This window comes from Ochotona princeps, chromosome 5, assembly GCF_030435755.1.
Source record: "Ochotona princeps isolate mOchPri1 chromosome 5, mOchPri1.hap1, whole genome shotgun sequence".
Lineage (NCBI taxonomy): Eukaryota > Metazoa > Chordata > Mammalia > Lagomorpha > Ochotonidae > Ochotona > Ochotona princeps.
This window is the reverse complement of record NC_080836.1, coordinates 56,892,419-56,914,337: the sequence shown is the minus strand read 5'-3', so window position 1 is coordinate 56,914,337 and position 21,919 is coordinate 56,892,419. Positions and strand designations below refer to the sequence as shown.

The window sequence follows — 21,919 nt, the reverse complement described above, 5'->3', positions numbered from 1 at the left end:
TTTATAATAGCTGTTTTGTGGGAGAGAGTTTGATGTTGGGTTTAAATTTTTATCTATGATCTGGCCCCGGCACAATAGCCTAGTGGCTAAAGTCCTCACCTTGAATGTACCAGGATTCCATATGAGTGCCAGTTCATATCCTAGCTGCTCCACTTCACTTCCAGCTCCCTACTTGTGGCCTGGGAAAGCAGTTGAGGACAGCCCAAAGCCTTGGGACTCTGCACCTGCATAGGAGACAGGAAGAAACTCCAGGCAGCAGGTCACTCAGGGAGTAAACCAGTGGACAGAATATCTGTCTCTCTGTTTCTCCTTCTCTTTGTAAATCTGCCTTTCCAATAAAAATAAATAAATCTTTAAAAAATTATCTGTGACCCATGATTGATAAAATCTTGTGAGAGCTACCCTTAGACAAATTATCTTGATTCTATGTACATGACCAAAATGAAACTCATTTCATCTTTTTCACATTCAAGAACCCTACCTTTCTAATAGTCTAATATAGAAAAATTATAGTTTGGGGATCCAAACATCTTGCTGTCAGGTTGTCTGGACTCTTTTTCTGCTTTTCCAGTATTTTGTAAATCCAGCTTGTTCATCTCAGAAATCTCCTAGATGTTAACCACAGTATAGTTGAAAATATCTCTTCAACATCTGGCATATCAATTTATTTCTCACAAACTAACCTGTGAATTCTACACTGTGGGGAAAAAATCTCTTCAGCTTGTCTGTGATCAGTATCTGCTCATCATTCATACTGAAGAGTGCGAAGTTGGGAAATTCAGCTCTCTGTGGTTTGGAGGAGCACAGCCAGCCCGTTGTGCTTATGCATACTAACTAGAGCCTATCATAAGTTAACAGTTTTGTACACAGACTCAGATAGTTCAAAGACCCAAATCATGTTCTTCAGACATATATCTTGACATGCCTACCAAAGTCATGTGTGAACGGTGAGTCTGACATTTGTTCTCCATCTTGATTGTTCACTGCAGAAGGAAGTAGAGGGTGTGTCTTGGGTTATCCCTTCTGGAATGCATGCAGATATTTGTAGGGAGGCAACTAAGGTGTTTTTGTGATGGCAAGATGAAGCAAAAATTAAAGTATATGACGGTTGGCAGGGTTGCCCCTGTCTAGGAGCAATTTAACAAAGAGCTCAGGGCCATTCTTTTACATAATCTGGGCACATAGATGTCTGGTGAGGCTTAATTTAGTAATCAAGGCTGGTAGAGTTTGGGGTGGGGCTGTAGCACTACCCATTTTCCTTGCCTTGTTCGGAAATCTTGAAAGTATTTTGACATTGGGTGTCTGATGGGTGTGGGAGTTGGCCATAGTAGTCTCATTTACAATGAAATAGTGAGTTTAATATCATCACAGGTACACAGCCAAGAACAATAGTAAGTATCTTTAACCAGCACCAGTTCTAAAACAGCAAAACCATCTCGCTGAAACTAAGTGGGCAGTTTGGGCAGTGCATTGGAGCTGCAAAGCAGGCAAGGTTACAGCACAGCCGCTGGCAATGTTCAATAACTATGCTGACTGCTGTCCTGCCCACACCAAAACAAAGCAAAAAACTACCCCCAAAAAACCTTCAAAAGATTAAAAAAATTAGCATTGCATCAAATAATAATTTATCACACTAATAAAATTCTTGTTCAATTATTATTTGCTTCATTTTTCTTCGAGAAGTTTTCGTACACTGAAAGTGGCAATCCAGTGCCTCATCCTGAGGACGGTGGCTGTACTGTGAGAATTCATCTACTGGCATGTATCCGCAAATACATTCCACAAATTCACCTTGATTATAAAGGAAATCAGTTTCATTGATTAAATTCTGTAATACCTTCAAGCACAAAAGGTTAATGTAGTCCTCATAAACTTTGTAAATGATTATCTGTGCTGAAGATAATCACCATATACATAAGCCAATAATAACTGTTGAATCTCATGAGAAAATATTTATGTTTCAGGTGGCTGAACTTGTAACCAGTGAGTTCTTTGAACAAGGAGATCGGGAAAGATCAGAACTAAAACTCACCCCTTCTGTAAGTTCATCTTCTTATTACCCGTTTTGAGTGCCATTTCCAAACATAACTCCAAAGAACAAACTGAATATGGCAGAAACCAAGAATGGATTGAAGAAAGCAGCCCTGGAAATTTAGAACTTTAATTAAACTTAAATGTTAAACACTCTTATTCCCAGGTTTCCAACTAAGAGTGGTGAACTACTTAATAAACATTTCCTGAGCATCTACAGTGGAATGAGTAGGCACAAGGGAGAGTGTGCAAAGTGGAATTTGAATAATTCAAAGTCCAGTGCTGGCATTTCCCATGTGCCTCTTTTTGGGGGGAAAAAATCAAAGCAAGCTGTCGAGGTTTGAAGAGCTGATTTTATTTTCCATTTTCAAAGTTTTAAAAATCCCTAAAGCAAAACTTTTCAAGGTTGTTTCTGCCCTTTTTTTGGAAAATGAGAAATTTCACCTGGGGAATATGGCTCCTGGGGTCAGGCTGCTGTTCCTATTGGACTCGCTCGCTCAGTGATGACTTGGCAGTGTTTGCTGTAGCCTCAGGATGATGTTGTGTGTACACATTAGGATATAGAAAAAATCCAGTCACCACTCTCAAAGAGAGGTGCTGCTTTATTATAATGAATGAGAAGGTCCACATCTGTAATCCAGTGACAGTCAGAGTGATGCAGAGAATTTTAAAGCCTAGCACAGCATGGCAGAATCCATATATCAGTTGTTGAGAATGTTTGTTCATGAGGATTCCAATCAATGAAGTCTTGAATATTTGAAATAATTTAAAAGATCTTCAAGGCTTATGTTGTTGTTCTTCGCTGACATTTAAAACCAAGGGAAAGGGGCCACTCTGGTAGTACAGCAGGTAAGACTGCCATTAGCATCCAGTGCAGGGAGCAGTTCGTGTACTGGCTGCTCCACTTGTGATCCTGATCCCTATTAAAGCACTGGAGAAATAGTGGAAGATACCCAAATATTTGGAATCCTGATACTCACATGGGAGATGCTGATGACGCTGGCTGCAGCCTGGCCCAGCCTTGGCTGTCACAGCCATCTGCAGAGGAAACCAGCAGGCAGAAGATTGGTTAATCCCTGTCTCTGTCCCTCTCTCAAAAAATAAATTAGTAAATAAATCTTTTTTTAAAAGCAAGGAAAAAAGTAGCAAAACTGTCTCCTAGCTTAAATAGTTTTACTAGTTTGCAATCAGAACTGAGTCCAACTAATTTTGATTATTTTTTAAGACTGATTGATTAATTTAAAAGGCAGAGTGACAGAGAGAAAGCAAGAAATCAGGGCCCAGCGCGGTGGCCTAGTGGCTAGGGTCCTCGCCTTGCACTAGCCGGGATCCCATATAGGCCCCGGTTCTAATCCCTGCAGCCCCGTTTCCCATCCTGCTCCCTGCTTATGGCCTGGAAAAGCAGTCAAGGACGGCCCAAAGCCTTGGGACCCTGCACCCGCATGGAAGACCCAGAGGAGGCTTCAGACTCCTGGCTTCGGATCAGATCGGCTCTGGCTATTGCGGCTAGTTGGGGAGCCAGTAGATGGAAAAGCTTCCTCTCTATCTCTCCTCCCCTCTCTATGTTTGACTTTCCAATTATAAATAAATAAATCTAGAAAGAAAGAGAGAGAGAGAAAGGAAGGAAGGAAGAAAGGAAAGAAAGAAAGAAAGAAAGAAAGAAAGAAAGAAAGAAAGAAAGAAAGAAAGAAAGAAAGAAAGAAAGAAAGAAAGAAAAGAAGAAAAAGAAAGAAATCTTGCATCCATGACTTTTCTCCCCAAATGGCCACATTGAAGCCAGGAACTGGAACTGTATCCTGGTCTCCCATGTGGATGGCAGGACTCAAATACTTGGGTCATCTTCTGCTGCTTTCCCATGCACAGCAGCAAGGAGCATGGATCAGAAATAGTATTGCCAGGACTCAAACTGTCACTACAATCTGGAATGCCAGAATCCCAAGAGGTGGCTTAACCCGTTGTGTTACAACACTGTCCTCCATTTTAACTACTTTTTTAAAACATTTATTTATCTTATGGCAATGTCAGATATACAGAGAGGAGGAGAGACAGAGAGGAAGATCTTCTGTCCGATGATTCACTCCCCAAGTGACTACAATGGCCGAAGCTGAGCCACTCCAAAGCCAGGAGTCCAGAGCCCCTTCCGGATCTTCCACACGGGTGCCGGGTCCCAAAGCATTGGGCTGTCCTTGACTGTTTTCCCAGAACAAACAGGGAGCTGGATGGGAAGCGGGGTTGCTGGGATTAGAAGTGGCACCCATATGGGATCCTGGCGCGTTCAAAGTGAGGACTTTAGCCACTAGGCTACCGCACCAGGCCCCATTTTAACTATTGTTAGACAGTTGCTTATCTCTGAAGGTTAGAATACAACATAGGTTGAAACACATTCATTTTCAAGATTTATTTATTTTTATTGGAAAGTCAGATATGCAGAAAGGAGGAGAGACAGAGGGGAAGATCTTCCATTCAATGATTCACTCCCCAAGCAGCCGCAACGGCTAGAGCTGAGCTGATTCGAAGCCAGGGGCTTTTTCCAGGTCTCCCACGCGGGTTCAGGGTCCCAAGGCTTTGGGCCATCCTCGACTGCCTTCCAGGCCACAAGCAGGGAGCTGGATGGAAAGCGGGGCTGTCGGGATTAGAACCGCTGCCCACATGGGATCCTGGCACGTTCAAGGTAAAGACTTTAGCCACTAGGCCACCGCATTGGACCTAGAAACACATTGATTTTCAAAGCCGCATCTATTTATACAGCTTTCAAAATTTCCCTTTTTTGGTGGTATTTACCAAATTTAGTTATTACAAAGGAAAATTATTGGGCGCAGCACGATAGTGTAATGATTAAGGTCCTCACCTTGAACGCCCCAGGATCCCATATGGGCGCCGGTTCTAATCCCGGCAGCTCCACTTCCCATCCAGCTCCCTGCTTGTGGCCTGGGAAAGCAGTCAAAGATGGCTCAAAGATTGGGACCCTGTACCCGTGTGGGAGACTTGGAAGAGGTTCCTGGTTCCTGGCTTCGGATCAGCGCAGCACCGGCCGTTGCGGTCACTTGAGGAGTGAATCATTGGACGGAAGATCTTCCTCTCTGTCTCTCCTCCTCTCTGTACATCTGCCTTTCCAATAAAATAAATAAATAAATAAATCTTTTCTAAAAAGTTATTAAAATGTTATTGAGACACATAGAGTCCAAGTGTAAAACTAAAAAAAAAAAAAAAAAACAACTTTCCTTTAGCTTTTATGAACTTTGAAATAGAAACATATGTCTTGTTTTTAGAAGCCATCTCCGAGGCATTCGCTAGAGGGTTGATAATGCAGCAATACCACAGGTCATTTAATTAAATGAAAAAAAAGAGTAAATTGCCAGCATCAGCAAGCTGGCAGGTGCAGTGGTGCAGCACTAAAGAGCCTTTATCTGTAGGCCCAGGTAAGGCATTTTCTGAAGACGTAAATGATATTTTGTGGTGAAAGCATAACTCTAAGTGATTCTCATTCCTCACAAAAGGCTACTTAGCACGATGACGACAGTCTCCTCGGGAGAGGCCTGGCCACTGTGGCAAGGCTACCTTGCATTCGTTTCTTCTGCAGAAATATAGGTAATTGCTTGCACCCAGAGATGACAATGACACCTCAGTGCCCAGCAGCCCCGATAGTGAGGGGAAAACATCTTGTTGCTCCCTCAGCTGTCATGATCCTGGAAACCATCAGAGCAAGTTTTTTTGTTTTGCTTTTGTTGGGCTTTTTTTTTTAAGATTAATTTTATTTTTTATTGGAAAGTCAGATTTACAGAGAGGAGAGACAGACAGAAAAGTCTCCCACCTACTGGCCACCAATCTGAAACCAGGAACGTTTTTTGGGTCTCCCACACGCATGCAGGGTCCCAGGGCTTTGAGCCGTCTTCATCTGCTTTCCCAGGTCACAAGTAGGGAGCTGGAAGGGAGGTGGAGCAGCCAGGACACGAACTGGTGCCCATATATCTGCTGGCACATGCAAGGTAAAGGCTTTAGCCACTCGTCTACCACACCGGGCCTTTATCAGAGCAGTTTGATGAAGACAAAGGCTGCTCCGGATTGCAGCTGGAGGCTTAGCACTGACTCAGTCCATGACATGTTCTGGAGTGCCTCTGTGCACCAAGCACAAAGCTAGGCACTGTGTATCTCGGGAATAAGCAAGACCCCTTCCTCCCTGTCCCCGGGGACCTTGACACTTGTGGTAAATGCATACATACACAAAGGATTACTAATACTCAATTTCAAGGTGCAGAAGGTGGGCAAAGTTAAAAGCACAGCAGGATACAGTGCATTACCCTCTTGTTTGTCTCTTGTCAAATGTTAAAAAGTTATTAGTCCAGGAATAAACTTTTTCATTTATGATCAACTGATGCTCAACATGTATATCAAGCAGTGCAGTAGGAGGAGGGGGAATAATTCAACAAATGGTGCAGGCACAACTGGGTATCCACGGGCAAGAGTAAAGTTAGTCTGCTACTTCTTACAGGCCTCCTCCCCCAAGAACCCACAAAATGAATCATATATCTAAATTCAAGAGCTAAAACTATAAAACACTTAGAAATCACAGGAATAAATCATCTGGATTTGATTTAGCATTGGTGCCTTAGATATAATACGACAGGCACAAGAGATAAAAGATAAAATGGCTCCAAGATGGTAAATTAGATTTCATCAAAATTAAATTGAACATTATCAGTATTAAAAACTTGTACATGAAAGGGCACTATCAAGAAAGTGAAAAGACAACTCAGAGTGAAAAAAATAATTTGCTAGTAATATATGTCAGAGGGACCTAGTATCTGGAGTGTAAAATGAACTCTTACAATCCAGCAATAGGCAAGTAAGTTGGGGTCTGTGTTGTGATACAGTGAGTAAAACCACTGCCTGCAATGCCAGCATCCGATACTGATGCCAGTTCGTGTCCTGGCTGTTTCACTTCCAATCTGTCTTCCTGCTAATGACCTGGAAAAAGCAGTGGAAAGTGGCTCAAGCATTTGGGCCTCTGCCACTCATGTGGATCTGGATGAAGCTTTTGGCTCCCGGCTTCAACCTGACCCTGTACTAGCCATGACAGCCATCTGGGAAGGGAAAGAGCAAATGGAAAATACTGCTCTCTCTAACTCTGCCTTTCAAAATAAATAAATAAATTTTTTAAAGATTTAATTATTTTTATTGGAAAGTCAGATATACAGACACAAGGAGAGACAGAGAGGAAGATCTTTTTCTAAAAAAAAAAGATTTATTTATTTTTATTACGAAGTCAGATATACAGAGAGGAGGAGAGACAGAGAGGAAGATCATCCATCCGATGTTTCACTCCCCAAGTGAGCCGCAACGGCCGGTGCATGCTGATCCGAAGCCAGGAACCAGGAACCTCTTCTGGGTCTCCCACATGGGTGCAGGGTCCCAAAGCTTTGGGCCGTCCTTGACTGCTTTCCCAGGCTACAAGCAGAGAGCTGGATGGGAAGTGGAGCTGCCGGGATTAGAACTGGCACCCATAATGGGATCCCGGCGCGTTCGAGGCGAGGACTTTAGCCGCTAGGCCATGCCGCCGGGCCCAGTAAATACATTTTTTAAATAGACAAGTAAATCAATTATCTAAATGGTTGAAACTGCTGAATAGTTCTACCTCTACAGAATACATGTAAATAGACAGTAAGCATGTAGAAAGATTCTCAAAATCATTAGTGATCAGGTAAATGCAAATAGAAACCACAATGATATGCTACTTTATACCCACTAAGACACAGAGAATGACGAGTGTTGGTAGCGCTGTGAAATTGGAGCTTAGTACATGGCTGGAGTGAATTAGTGCAACTGTTTTCAAAGGCAATTGGACAGTTGTTCAAAAAGTTAAGCATAGAACTATCATATGATCCTGAAATTCCACTCTTGGGTACATATGTATATCCCCAAGAGAAATAAAAACACATATGCCCATAAAAACTTATTTGTGTGTGTTCAGTATAAAAATATTCTTGAAAACCAAAAAGTGAAAGTAACTTAAGAATCGATAACCTTATAATGAATAAATAAAATTTGATTTATCAAAATGGTGAAAAAAGCATTTGGCAATAAATATGAATGGGAACCCAGGAAGTGCTACATTGATAAACCATGGAAACATTAAGCTAAGTGAAAAAGAATGCATATCATATCATTTCATGAAGAGTACAGAAGAGGAATCCCTACAAACAGAAAGTAGATTAGTGGTTGCTTAAGGCAGGAAGTTTGGGACAAATTGAGGGTGACTGCTCATGGTATGAGCTTTGTTTTGGCAGTGATCAAAATGTTCTGGGTGCCAGCATTGTGGCACTTGTGTTTAGCAGCCTCCTGGGACACCATATCAGAGCCCTGGTTTGAATCCCAGCATCTACACCTTTCTGATCCAGCTTGCTGCTACTGTGCCTGGTAACACAGTACATGAAGGCTAAGTACTGCATCCCTGCCACCATGTAGCAGACCCAGACAGAGTTCCTGACTCCAAGCTTCCACCTGGCCCAGACGTTGTTGGTGCATCTGATGAACGAAGCAGGGATGGAAAGTCCTTTCACGCACATGCGTGTGCTCTCTCACTTTGCATTTCAAATAAATCCATTTTTTTAAAACATTATAAAATTGATTATAGTGATGGTTGCACGACTCTGACTGTACTAAGAACGACTGATTTGTTTAAAAGGAAGTAATTTTTACAGTACCCACCAGAAACAGAGCAATCAAACAAGTTGAGATTTTTTTTAGATAGCATAGAGAGTTATAGAGAAAATAAAGCATCATAAAAATTGTTGAAGTGATATTTGGGACTAAGACCCAGGATGTTCACAATAACTAACCCTTTCTCCAGCACACTACACAGTCTTCTCTGAATTCCAGCCTTCTTTCCTGATATTCACATTTCATGTGGCAAGGATAACACAGAGGCTGTGGGAGTCAGAAACTTACACCTTCATTTAGAGGCAATGTCAGCTGGCTTGGCAGCTCGTGATTTCTGCCCTACCCACCACTCCCATCCTCACTGATAAATCTGAAGGTGCAGATTTGGATCAAAGGGATCTGCCTACTTGACCTATAGAGGCACCAAAAAGATATAGATGCCACATTTTATGTGTAATAAAGACGAAACCTACTCTACGATGCCAGGGTAGGTTATGACTGGGCATGCAGTCTTCTATAACGTTAAGGGTACTTGGTATCTTCTGAAGTCTGGTCTTACTTCTTAAGCTCGAAGAAAAGGACATTTGCAGTCAGAGTAGAATTATCAGTGCTTATTCAAGGAATTCACTTTAACTCTTGAGTTCCAATTGATTGTTTCCCATGTTAAGATTGCCCAATAGGAGTAAGTCACTTATTTTTCTCAAATACACACCTATTGTCTTATCAAATATTATACTTATCATGGAGTTTACAGGTTGGAAATGAAGAGAAGTGGATGCCTCCTTCTGTCATTTACTCAATGATCAATAAATATTTAGGAGTATATTAATGACAGTCTTATTTTTAAAATGCATATAGTTGCCAAGTCAAATCTCACCCTGAAAGACTGACATAAATGGTTATGTTTAAAATTGCTGTTAAGAATCTTTTCTCAACCTGTTCTTCTCTCACTCACTGCAATAATACGATCCAGCATTATTTTTGTGACTGCAAAACCCATCCCCTTCTCCTTGACTTGTTCCCAATGCTCAATGACCTGATGACTTGATTTAGTAGCGGGTATCTCTGTCTGAAGATAGATTTTGGCCCAAGGAGTTGTGTACTATAAACTTCAAATAAATTCGCTTACAAATCCCATAAAAAAAGAGGGAGAATACTTTATTTCTCTTCATAGATAAAATAAACAAAGGTATGTGTGAGGATTGTGATTTGTGAAGCGTTCAGTTGGTAAAAATTGGACTATTGTGGCAAAGTGTTCAGCAAAACACCTGTAAAATGCTCCAGTGCAATAAAGCCAGCTTCTTGTCCCCGATTCTAGGCCATTTTTGATCGGAATCGCAAGGATGAACTGCCTCGTCTGCAATTGGAATGGATCGACAGCATCTGCATGCCTCTGTATCAGGTAACCGTGATTGGGGGCGTGTGCATCTTGGCTGAGCGAGGAAAAGAAGAGTGCATGTAAAGTACTTTTGGAAGCATTCGTTTTAAGAGACCTTTACAGAATATGCATGAGATTGTGAACTCTGGGTGAGGCTCATCTTCTCAGATTTCTTACTGACCACTGGGGAGAGTGGGTACCAGGAAGCTGGAAATCTGAGTTCTTGGCCATCATCTTTCTAGCATATGATCTTCATGGGTTTCAACTCCCTCATCTGCAAGCCAGGGATAATATTTTACCTTGGAACTTCCCAGACTGTATCCCCTGAAATGTAAGTATCTGGCTGTAGACTAACAGCTCTCTCACTGCAAAAAGACCTCTTAGGGCCAATAAGTAAGGAATTCCCATGCACATTACAATGATAAAGGCATGGAGAAGTCCTGCAAGTCAGGAACCTGTTGAACCCTGACTAATTCTGAACCTTAACTTGCGCACCACCTTCCATCTTCAAAATCTGCCTTGCCCTATACGCATGTTACAAATTAACACATGTGACAGATTAATGCACACAATTAATGCATGTGACCCATGCATTCTGAGCAAGATGCACCAGCAATTTCTGGCTGTGTGACCTGGTGTAGAACCCTGATGGTGGCAAGCTGGTAAGTGTTAGCTTTGAATGGTTCATCCTGCACTTGGAGGATGGATTAGAGCCAGCGTCAGTTATCACTGGGTTTTTAACTCTACTTCAAAGTGTCTGCTTTCATCTGTGAAACCTGGTGAGTTCTTTACTCCTACCTGACTAGGCTTCTCTTCCTACTCCAAAGTGAGAAACACACAGCAAAGGCTGCTCACACTGTGTAACTTCATTTAAAACACACTATTGCTTCCTGACGACTCCACAACCAACAAGTTTCAAGTTTGTCTTACCTCTTTGTTTTTAGGACTGCTAGGAACTGGCCAATCACAGCACATTGAAAGATAAAATAAACCAGAATACTGTCCTGAAGATGCAAATATAATTTTTAAATTAACTTTAAAAGAAATTTGTAAGCAACAAAAATGAATTGATTTTTAAAATTGTATCTATTAAATACAGAGTAGCATCAAATCAGCTAACTTTTAAAATAATCTAAAATCAATAGTTATAAGTGGAACATATTGTTTATTTACTTAATCATGAAAGGAAAAGGGGAAAATGAAGAATTTTGCACACTTTATGAGGAGGGGATCTTCAGTTCTCTTCCTGTCTGCTCCTCCCACCCTCAGTGGCACTGAATGTTCCAGGCCCCCAAGCAGAAAGCCCACAGCTGCTCATTCAGGTTTATCTTGCTTTGCTAAATTGACCTTGACTATCCACATTGAATTATTTTTTAATGTTATTCAGCTTCCTGTACACACTTAGGCAGTGAATTAGATGAATAAATTATCCTCAGAATTCATAAATTCATTTTGCCATGAATAAACCTTAGGAGAATAAAGAGTATTTGTGAGGCTAATCAGGTCCTCATACTAGTTCGCAGTGCTACATCAGAGTGAACCCAAAGTCTGCATACTCTTTCTATGTTATCAGTTCTAGTAAATGCTGGAAATGACTCTCGTGAGCTTTTCCATGTTGATTAAATTGTTTCATTACTGATTCACGATCCTTTAGGCTTAGGTTATATTTCCTGTTGAATACTTTAAAATCTGGAGGCTAAGCAGGAAATGAAACAGAAAAATGGCAGTTTCTGGAATTAAGAAAATGATAGTACCATCCCAGTTATATATTATCCTATTTTCTCACCTCTGTCTTACATTGTTATTGGTCTGTGGTATTAACACAGAGGAAGGTAAGCAAAGTACCTCCCCCGACTCCCCATCAGAGTTGTGTCCTGCTCATTCATGACCCTCGTGATGTCCTGCTCCTCTGGTGGGAATTTACTGCACTACCATTTCTTATTATTTAGCTAGCTAGCACAATGCATGTCTTTCTTTTTTTTTTTAAAGATTTTATTATTATTGGAAAGCCAGATATACAGAGAGGAGGAGAGACAGAGAGGAAGATCTTCCATCCGATGATTCACTCCCCAAGTGAGCCGCAACGGCCGGTGCACGCCGATCCGAAGCCAGAAACCAGGAACCTCTTCCAGGTCTCCCACGCGGGTGCAGGGTCCCAAAGCTTTGGGCCGTCCTCGACTGCTTTCCCAGGCCATAAGCAGGGAGCTGGATGGGAAGTGGAGCTGCTGGGATTAGAACCGATGCCTATATGGGATCCCGGGGCTTTCAAGGCAAGGACTTTTAGCCGCTAGGCCATGCCGCCGGGCCCACAATGCATGTCTTTCTAAAGGGGAAATGTGGACGAAGTTGTCTATTTGCACTTACTGCTGTTACTCTCATTTTGATAAAAGATGAAACTCTTGCTCTTTTTTGATTCCTGATCAGCACTAATATCATGATTTCATTTGCAAATTCTCAACAAAGCATTAAAAACTACCTTTCAAAGAACCTTCAAACTCAAAATTTTTGTGTAAGTTTTAAATATTCCCTCTAAGGGTCCCTGTTTTTTCCCTCATCGTGCAGCAAGGAGAGTTCCTTCCTCCTTATTTAGCTGGTTAATCTCCCATTGAAATGAATCAGTCACTGGGCAGGCATGGATGTTCAGGGGGAAGGCGCAAGACACTGAGGCAGCAACAAGCAAGAGAGGTCATTGTTGGGATATGAATCACAGAGGCCACATGTCAGAGGTGGCTCTGGTTGGTGCTGCAGTCAGTCTGTGCAACAACAAATGTGCAGTAAGATGTCTGAGAGAATAAAAAGCAGTGGAAAATCATGCGATGGCAGGAATCCCTGATGAGCGATATGGTCTTAGCATACGATCCAGTTTGGCTTCTCAAGGCTAATCTGGGCATATGGCAGAAAAGATATGGAATAACAGAGGAGACAAAGAGTGTGCGGCTAACGACCACAGCCCTTGTCCCACGGCAGTAGGCATGGATGCAGGTACGGGAGGCAAGGAAGCTGATGCACAGCGTAAGAAACAGGTTCTCCTGAGGGAGCGGGAATCCTCCCACTGGCGAAGCAGTAAGGAGAGCGTGGAGCTAGCCAGGCGCTCCCCGCAGCCCAAAGGCTGTTCTGCGCAGAGATGGGACAGCACAGGGATTCTCATAGTAAAGACTGGACCTGCAGCAGGCAGCTGGCACAATATGGTTTTAGCACAGTGTTTTTACTTCACTAAATTTCATGGGCTAGTTTGGCTTTACTTCATGGCTTTAAAAGAGTTGTGCTTATCAGATATCAAAATAAATCAAGCCCTTTCCACTTGGGCTCCTGTTTGCCGAGTTGTGTCTTTCCTCCAAAGGGTAAAGATTGTTGGACTCTCAGATGCCTGAGAACTACGTATATGCCTAGGTAAGAATCCATGTAGGTACAGTTGAATGCCCATTTTATTTAAAATGAAAATTCATAGTGAGTGTTGGTTGAGGTGGTTTGTATCTCACTAAGGATGCCTGCAGCCCACAGCAGAGTGTCTGAGTTCAAATCCTGGCTAGGCTTCCAATTCCAGCTTCTTGTTAAAATGGGCCCAAGAAAGCAGCAAGTAGCTGTGTCCCTCCTCCACTCCCCATGCAGGAGATCTGGAATGACTTCCTGGCTCTGGCTTCAGCTGTTGTGGCTACCTGGGGAGGAAATGCAAGATTTCTGTCACACTTCCTCATTCCTTCCCTAAATTATTTTTCATTGAAACTCTTATTTATGAGATAACCTCAATTTCTAGTCAGTCTGTTACTATTTTGAATGGAAACAAGGAACTTCTCCAAAATCCATTCATTAGAATGTCACCTAAGGTAATCAACGACTGAAAAAGTGACTGCCAGAAAATATATAATGCCTTATCGGTAAAGCAGAAAAAAACTGATGTCGGGCTGTCTTTACCACACGCAGACAGGAGAAAGCTAACTGATTCCCTCCCAAATGGAAAAGGAAAGCAAGTAACTGTGGCATTGTCAGGTCTCGGAGATCCCAGGTTGGCTGCATAATGTGAAGACAGTCCCAGACTCCTGCAGAACTATATGACATTTTCTATATACATATGCTCCTGTATGACTATGTAGTTGTCTGGAACTTGTTCAACTTTTTAATCTTAGGATTCCAAACTTTTATTTAAAAAAAAAAAGTTTAAGCAAACTGTTCTTAACAGGCAGAAGGGAGGCATCTTGGAAGCCAGGAGTGGGCATGGAATCATCAAAGTGTGTTCCCCCAAAGAAGACTAAAGCCCTGTGAGTTAGCTCTATCCTAGTGGGGTATCTGGAGGAATACATTGACATCTGATTCTTCTGCTTTCTGCTGTCTTTGCACCCTGCTGGGGATCCATTAGCCTTCTGCTCAACATCTTTCCAGGGGAGAGGAGGGAGAAAAGAAGGGAAAAAAAGACACCATCAAACTTTGAAGTCATTCCACACCAGCCTTAGGGATAAACAGAAACCCTGATGTCACAGTACCATTCTGAGTTTCTATTTCAAATAGCAGGCAAACTGCTCCTGATTGTCACTCATAACTTAATCAAACCTCAGTGTCCCTAGAATGTCAATGATGTAAATGGGCCTTATAAATCTGTTGGATAAGGACTGAAGAGTTTAGTTTTTACTATGAATGCACTCAGAGTTATAGCTCACCCTCCCCCCAGCTAACTTTTGATCTTGGAGTGGGCTTTCTCACAGGTGATACAAGAGAACTTGACCCAGACAGTCTTTATTAATGGAAGGAAATGTTTTAAAACAAAGTCTTAGAGCTTCTGCGACAGGCAAGGTTTCCAGTGTTGGGATTAGAGTGACTTTTGGCTTTTTCTTCCTTCCTTCTATTTTTGAAATACATTCTCCCAAGGCAATATTAAAATGCTCTCTGAAAAAATGAGGGAAGAAAAAAAATCTTTAAAATATTCTTGACATTGTAGAGACTGGTAGTTGGAAATTGATAAACTGGAAAAAAGGATATAAAATGCCATTCCGGGATTCTGGGTACTGATACAAGTTCTCCCAGTCATTCATGGCTGTGTCCTATTAAATAATAATAAGTAATGAGCTATAGACTGACTGCTTGGAGTGCAGCATCATCTCCTCTTTAATAAGCCTATGAGAAATAGAATGTGAATAGAGAGAACTTCATCAGGAAATTTTTTAAAAGGACCCAACCCAGCTGATTCAGAATCCTGCTAGTAATTTCTTGTATTCTTGTAACTGAGAGGAAAACAGAGCTGGGGCTAATTTTCTCATTTGTTCTTATAAAAGGAGAACAAATATGGAATGTCATATGTAACTCAAAAATCTCAGAAATCTGTTACAGATCTATCTGGCTCAATCTGTTCCCAGAGATGGAAATTGCATAGCAACAGTGTTCATAGACAAGTAGTTTGGTTTGAAAAAATGATCTCTTCTGGTTAAAAAGCTTTGGGGTTGGGTGAGTAGGGATACTTTGGATTGCTCCCAATTAAAGCACTTTTTCCTCTCTTGCTGTTACTTGGTACCAGAAGAATGCACATATGGTTGTGACTGGTGACCTTTGAGGACAAGGGCTGCTGGTACACATGTTACCACCTGCTGGGTCTTCTTGGGATCACTGTTAGGTGGCTGGTCAGGACTTGATATGATCTATATTGGCCCTGGTGTGGATGTGGGTGTGGTCATGCGCATGGTGCTGTGTGCCAGTGGCCTTCCTCACTCGCTCACCCTGTCAATTCCCTCTGGCCTGAAGCAAGAAGAACCCCTTGTCATCTCCTCCTATAGTGTCGCTCTTGTCCCAAAAGGCTCCGAGTAAGCCAGCTGGGTCTCTTGATGTTTGCTCATTCCTCTGGAACAACAATGTCATCCTGCTGTCAACACAATCTCCTTAAGTTCTTTCTAATATTCTGCCCAGACAGTGTCTGCTTGCTCTAGGAAAATTAGACCTTTGAGCTCCAAAGATAACCCTTCCCAACTCTCAGGTCCTACCCACCTCTGCTGCTCTGTCTCCTCCTTTTGTCCCCTCCTTCTGTGACTAACACCCCACTCTCTTCTTCTCTCCCCTTCTTCCTCCTTTCTTCTTTTAATATCTTTCCTAACACCCTAAGTGGAGAATGTTCAAGTTTCCTTTTTCTCCCCGATCACAATTATTTTGATACACATGCCCTCCTTTTTGCTTTCCCTGTTGGCACTTTGCCATAAACTTAATGATCTGACTTAGTCTGGTTTTATTCTTTACAGTAAAAGAAAGTTCTGGAACATGAGTCCCCCCTTTCTTCACCACCCAAAGCTGCATGCAGGGTTATTCTCTTTCCAAGCTTAAAGATGACAGCTTGCTGTTGCTGGGGATGCCCTCCATCTCCTTGAAGGAGGTATGCCTGCCAAAGTAATAGGTGAAGAGCCCAAGGTGTCATGAACAGCAAGAAAATTAAATTGCTTTATTATTTTCAGAATATTGATAGGTGCACGATAACCAAATCTGGTGGCTGACAGGAAAGCCTTTTTACCTCAGAAAAAACCCTGTAGTGTTAGTCACAACAAGTGGAAGAGAAATGTAAATACTCAAAAATGTCAGTTTTACATAAGCTAAAGGCTCCTGCACTTTAATTGGTTTTCCAAACTTCAGTCAAAATGGTCTTCCTAAACAAAAATAAAAGTCCGAACATGGCATTCCTTTGCTTACAAAGCTGTGGTTCCGGTTATAATGCCGTTGAGATACCTTCCAGACTCCTTGGTTTGGCATCAAAGACCCACATTCATCCTGAACCCTACTACAACATCATCTGTCACCCTGCCAACTTCCTCACCCAAGCACCCTGTGCCCCCCAACCTAGGGCTCAGTGACCCTTGTCAACCTCCCCTGCCTTGGCTAATGCTTTCATAGCCTTCCCCTCTGTCTGGAAGTCATTAACCCACACGATCACTTCTGTAAAACCTTTGTCCCCTCCCAGCCATCCACCCCAGCATTCCATGGCACTCTGCAGCATTTCAACAGTCCTCTCTGGGCTGTAACTGTTTTTCCACTTGTTTCTCTACCCCATTAGACTGGTTTCTTGGGACACCACATCCCTAGCACTAGCACTGTGCAGGATGCATTACAACTGCCCAGTAAATGTTTGTCAAGCAAATGAATGAAGAAACAGAATCAGGAACAAGGGGATGCTGTGCCGTAGAATTAATGGAATGCAGTGGAATGTACACAGTCAGATTATAACGTCATTTTAAGTTATTGCCTATAAACATATAAAGCCTTTTATCAGAGTATGCACTGTTATATGCCTGTCCATAATCTGAAGTATATGGCCTATGATATCTTTGTAGAAAGTGGTTTAGTTCTCATCAAGGTTGAATTAGCCCTTAATTCTAGTGTAAAGGGCCAGTTTATGGCCATGAATTTTTCAGGGCTGTGACTTTTTCAGCAAGAAAAGACATTATATTTTCTTTATCCAGCATTGCCAGAAAAGAGTCTTCTAATCTTAATACTCAAGTGAATAGATCAGGCTAACACACATCATGTTTAGACTTCAAGAAATTATACTGCACATTGCATACAGGTAACATTTAATGTTTAGAAGATTGTTGAGATCCTCCAGTGCCTAATAATTACCAATACAAAGATCAAATGATAATGTGCTATGCAGGGTGAAGATCTGAGCTGCAGAGAGGGGTCCTTGGTAGAGGAGCAGTTAAGTTAATGTCACTTTCTAGTGTGATGTGGGCCAGGTGAAAGCTTCTTGTGCCCATGGCCACCTCTCAGATTTTTTCCTGAATGTCTGACTTCTAGGATGTCTGATTTTGCAGGAATTTTCATTTCCAAAAACAATTTGATCTGATAAAACAGCCAGCTGTATGTACATTTGCTTCTAAGTAAAATGCCCTTTGTTTCATCTCATATAACTTCAAAAAAAAAAACCTGTTCTTTATAAAAAATGTGTTGTTTATGTAATAGGACTTTAATATCACTATTCACATGCATTTTGGGTGATTGTGAATTCATATTAAAATGCTGGAATTTGGTTTTAAAAAGTGTATTCTCTATTGAGGTTTTTGAGGATAGAGTTTAAATTAAGATCTACTTCTGCTTACCCAGCTGACCAGCATAAATAGTTCTGTTTAAGAGCATTTCCACTTGGTTACCATTAAGCTAAAAGTCACTTAACCCCAAATCTATGTGAGACGTGGAATAATGTCTTTACTTAGGTTATTTTTCAGTTCCTCTAGAGAGCACATTTTAAAAACTGATTTACCTCTTTTTTTATGGCCCTTCCTTCTTTTACTTTCTTCAGAAGGAAAAAGGAGAGAGTGGGGGAGCAAGTGCGATAAACAAAATGACATTTTTTTTCACTGAGATAAGAATAAAGACCTCTTTTATTGATTGGCTTTTGCATTGCAAGTGCCTCTTCCAAACCTCTGCAAGTTAATGCTCATTTATGGTCCCCATTGATTGAGCTCCTGGCAAACAAGGCATGAGATAAACATGAAGCATTCTTATTATGCTCTTGCCAAGGAGAATCGGTCTATACTATTCTGAATGTTTCCTGAGATAATGCAAGGAGACACTGCCAGGGCCTGATTTACCTCTATCTTATAATTTAATTGTCAGAACTGTAATCTTAGAAATGTGAAGTAAATTACTCAGAGTGCATTGCTTCATCCTCAGAAGCAGATGCCACTTTGCAAAGTGATCAGACAAGACTCGCACTCTCTCACACATCAACCAATATAACAGCCCAGCAATTGGATCTGCTAGCCAGAGTCTAAAGTGAAATTCAAGACCCCATCAGGCTGGTTTTTTTGTTTGTTTTGTTTTGTTTTGTTTTCGGAAAAGGAGATCAGCACTACAGTCCTGAACATATGACTATGTATAATGTATATAATGTTCAGACAGTTGTTGTAGAGTGACTGTTGGCCACTGATGAGGGCTTACATATTAAGTTTGCAAAGTACTTTTACATACACAATTTAATCCTACCTCTGTGAAGATGAAAGTGCTCCAGTCTAATTCCCATAATGTCTCATGGTCTAATTTTTACAGATAAGGAGACAGACCTCAGTACAGAATAAGCAGTTAAATCAGGCCTGAGCTAGAATTTCTGAGTCAAGAACTCTTCAATATCTTTGTGTTCTTTCCTACCATACTTCTGGGAGAAGGTGTGATACCATTTTGTTCAGCGGGACTCATTCTACCTCTGTAAACCTCCACATCCACAAAATGAACTCTGACTCCTTAAGAGGAGAGGATACAGGAGTTCGCATAGAAATTCCAGCCAGATTCCAACAGGCCCATTGGGCTGATGGATTCTGTTTTGCTGGAAAGTGTAGACAGTTTTTTCTCAATCTAACAACTTCAACTGTATGGGGGACTGAAGTCCCCAATTAGTAATGGTAGACTAAACTCAAATCCAACTAACACGATAATAATAACTTTAAATGATACATACTCCATTTGGCAATTGGAAGGAGCTGGAAAAATTTTGAGCATCTTGACTGAAAAGGGCTAGATCGCCTATGTAGACTCAGTAGAAATAGCAAAGTTGGGCCCAGCGAGATGGCCTTGTGGCTAAAGTCCTTGCCTTGGAAGTCCCGGGATCCCATATGGGCACCAATTCTAATCCCTAATCCCGGCAGCCCCACTTTCCATCCAGCTCCCTACTTGTGGTCTGGGAAAGCAGCCGAGGACGGCCCAAATCCTTGGGACCCTGCCACCTAGTGGGAGACCTGGATGAGGCTCCTGGCTCCTGGCTTCAGATAGGCGCAGCACAGGCCGTTCAGTTTGGGAGTGAATCATCGGATGAAAGATCTTCCTCTCTGTCTCTTCTCCTCTCTGTATATCTGACTTTGCAATAAAAAATAATACTTAAAAAAAAAAGAAATAGCTAAGTTAATGAATCTGCCAGTAGGGTCTTGAAAGGAAATGAGGAGAGCAGTTTTAAAAAGTGTCAAACTTTATTGCCTCAAGCAGACTGCTAGAAATAAGATCCTTATATTCTGCTTATTCCTATATGACTCTTCACACCACGGTTCACACATAAACTTGTTTTTACCCAGATATGCCGGTGTATTCTGCTTTGGTTACTTAACAGAAAGTTTACTAAGTGTTGTCACATCTGTACATGATTTTTTTATATTATCCTTTGAAACAGAGTCCAGTATTTCATTCCGTTGACTTGTCATAATTTATTGTCACTTTGCTTTTTTTTCTAGTAGTGATAATCTGGAAATAAGTCAGCCTTGTTCAATATTGTATTATTTAATAAATACAGTGTGGTTAGAAATTCTCAGTAAAGCAAAATGTGAGCAGAGAGGAGACACGTTCAAGTGCTGGATGCTGGAAAAGCAGTTATATCCCAGAGAGTCTGCAGAAGGCAACAGCCAACGCAACAGCCACGGGAAAGCTGTTCCTTTCCTTTGATCTGCCTTTTGGAAGGAACTCATGAGAGGTTCAGGACTTGGAGGGGCCAGATGTAGCTAAGAGCAAGTGTATTAGCTTCTTAGAGCTGCTATAATGGATTACTGCTACCAGATGGCTTATAACCATTTATTTTTCCACTGTTCTAGAAGCTGAAAATGACAGGGTTAGTTATTTCAAAAACTGAGTGCTAATCTACTCCATGCCTCTCTCCCCACTTTGACCAGTTGCCCACAGTCCTCCATGTTCCTTGTCCATAGATGCATCACTGAAGCTTACAGCCCTGCATGTGACATTATCCTGTCTAATTCTGTCTCCACATCAGTCACTGGATTTACTGCCTGTTCTACTCCAGTATTACATCCTCTTATCTTGATGACATCTGCAAACACTGTTTCCAAATACGATCTAATTTAACTTGGGTTGGCACTTCAGCCTATCTTTTGGAGGACATAATTCACTTCACAACTGTGGGGCTGAGGCATCGGCCTCAAAACAGGGAAAGTTGTAAGTTGGTAATTGGGGCCTCGAGGATCCACATCACCCATTCAACCAGGTGAGCAGGCTGGGCAACACCAAGTCGGGAGGCCAGGGGCCTCAGTTCTGGGAGCACCAGTTGGGAGAACACATGGCTGAACTGACAGGTCTGTGGAACCACTGGCTGGCTTCCTGGGTACCTTCCTCTGCTCCAGGGACACCAGCAGCCAGATGTCCTCAGAAGCAGAAAAATAGGATTCCTCTCCAGGGAAACAGAAGTGCCTCGGAGAAAAGATGTGCATTTGCTTCCATGTGGTACTCTTTGAAGCAGTCGAAACTTTACAAAGCTTCCAATAGGAAACAGTAGCAGCAAAAGGATGGAAAAGAAAAGGAAACACAGAAAATACGGAAAACAAAAGACAGCTTCAAAGAAAACTTCTCATACCATCAACAAAGTAGAACAAGATCAAAATGCCTGGACTTTTCCTACTTCTGTACATTTTTTTTACTAGTTGCCGAGTCATGATTCTTCCCCCTTCATCTCAGTTCCCTGCAGGTTATGCATCTCTTATCCAATTGAAATGAGCCTTGAAAGGATGTTAAAGGTAAAAGATTCATGTTTATGCACAAAATCATTAAAAATGCCAGCACCTTCAGGAGTGAGCATTTGGCACAGTAGTTAAGCCACTGCTTAGGACACCTGCATGGGTTCATATCCCAGCTCCGCTTCTGATTTCAGCTTCCTGCTAATGCTCATCCTGGGAGGCAGCAGGTGATACCTGAAATAGTCAGATCTCATCCACAATCATCAGGTTGCTCATTCTGGACATTTGGGGAGTGAACCAGCAGATGGAACAGCTCACTCGGTTGTACTGTTTCTCTCTCTTCCCCCCTCTTCAATAACAAATAAAAATGTCAAAACTAAAATAACAAATAGCTAAAATCACCATCAGGTTTTGTGCATCAACATACCTAAATTACATGTTTAAACTT

At 41.7% G+C, this 21,919-nt stretch overlaps 1 protein-coding gene across 2 annotated transcripts in view; it reads left to right on the top strand.

Moving 5' to 3' along the window:
* Positions 1–21,919, top strand: part of PDE11A (phosphodiesterase 11A) — a 418,861-nt gene that overhangs the window by 376,664 nt on the left and 20,278 nt on the right. For both annotated transcript variants that reach the window (XM_004577021.3, XM_004577022.4), the window contains exons 18-19: positions 1,965–2,039; positions 10,007–10,090. In XM_004577021.3, the coding sequence (XP_004577078.2) occupies positions 1,965–2,039; positions 10,007–10,090 (159 nt within the window). The remainder of the gene's footprint in view (positions 1–1,964; positions 2,040–10,006; positions 10,091–21,919) is intronic.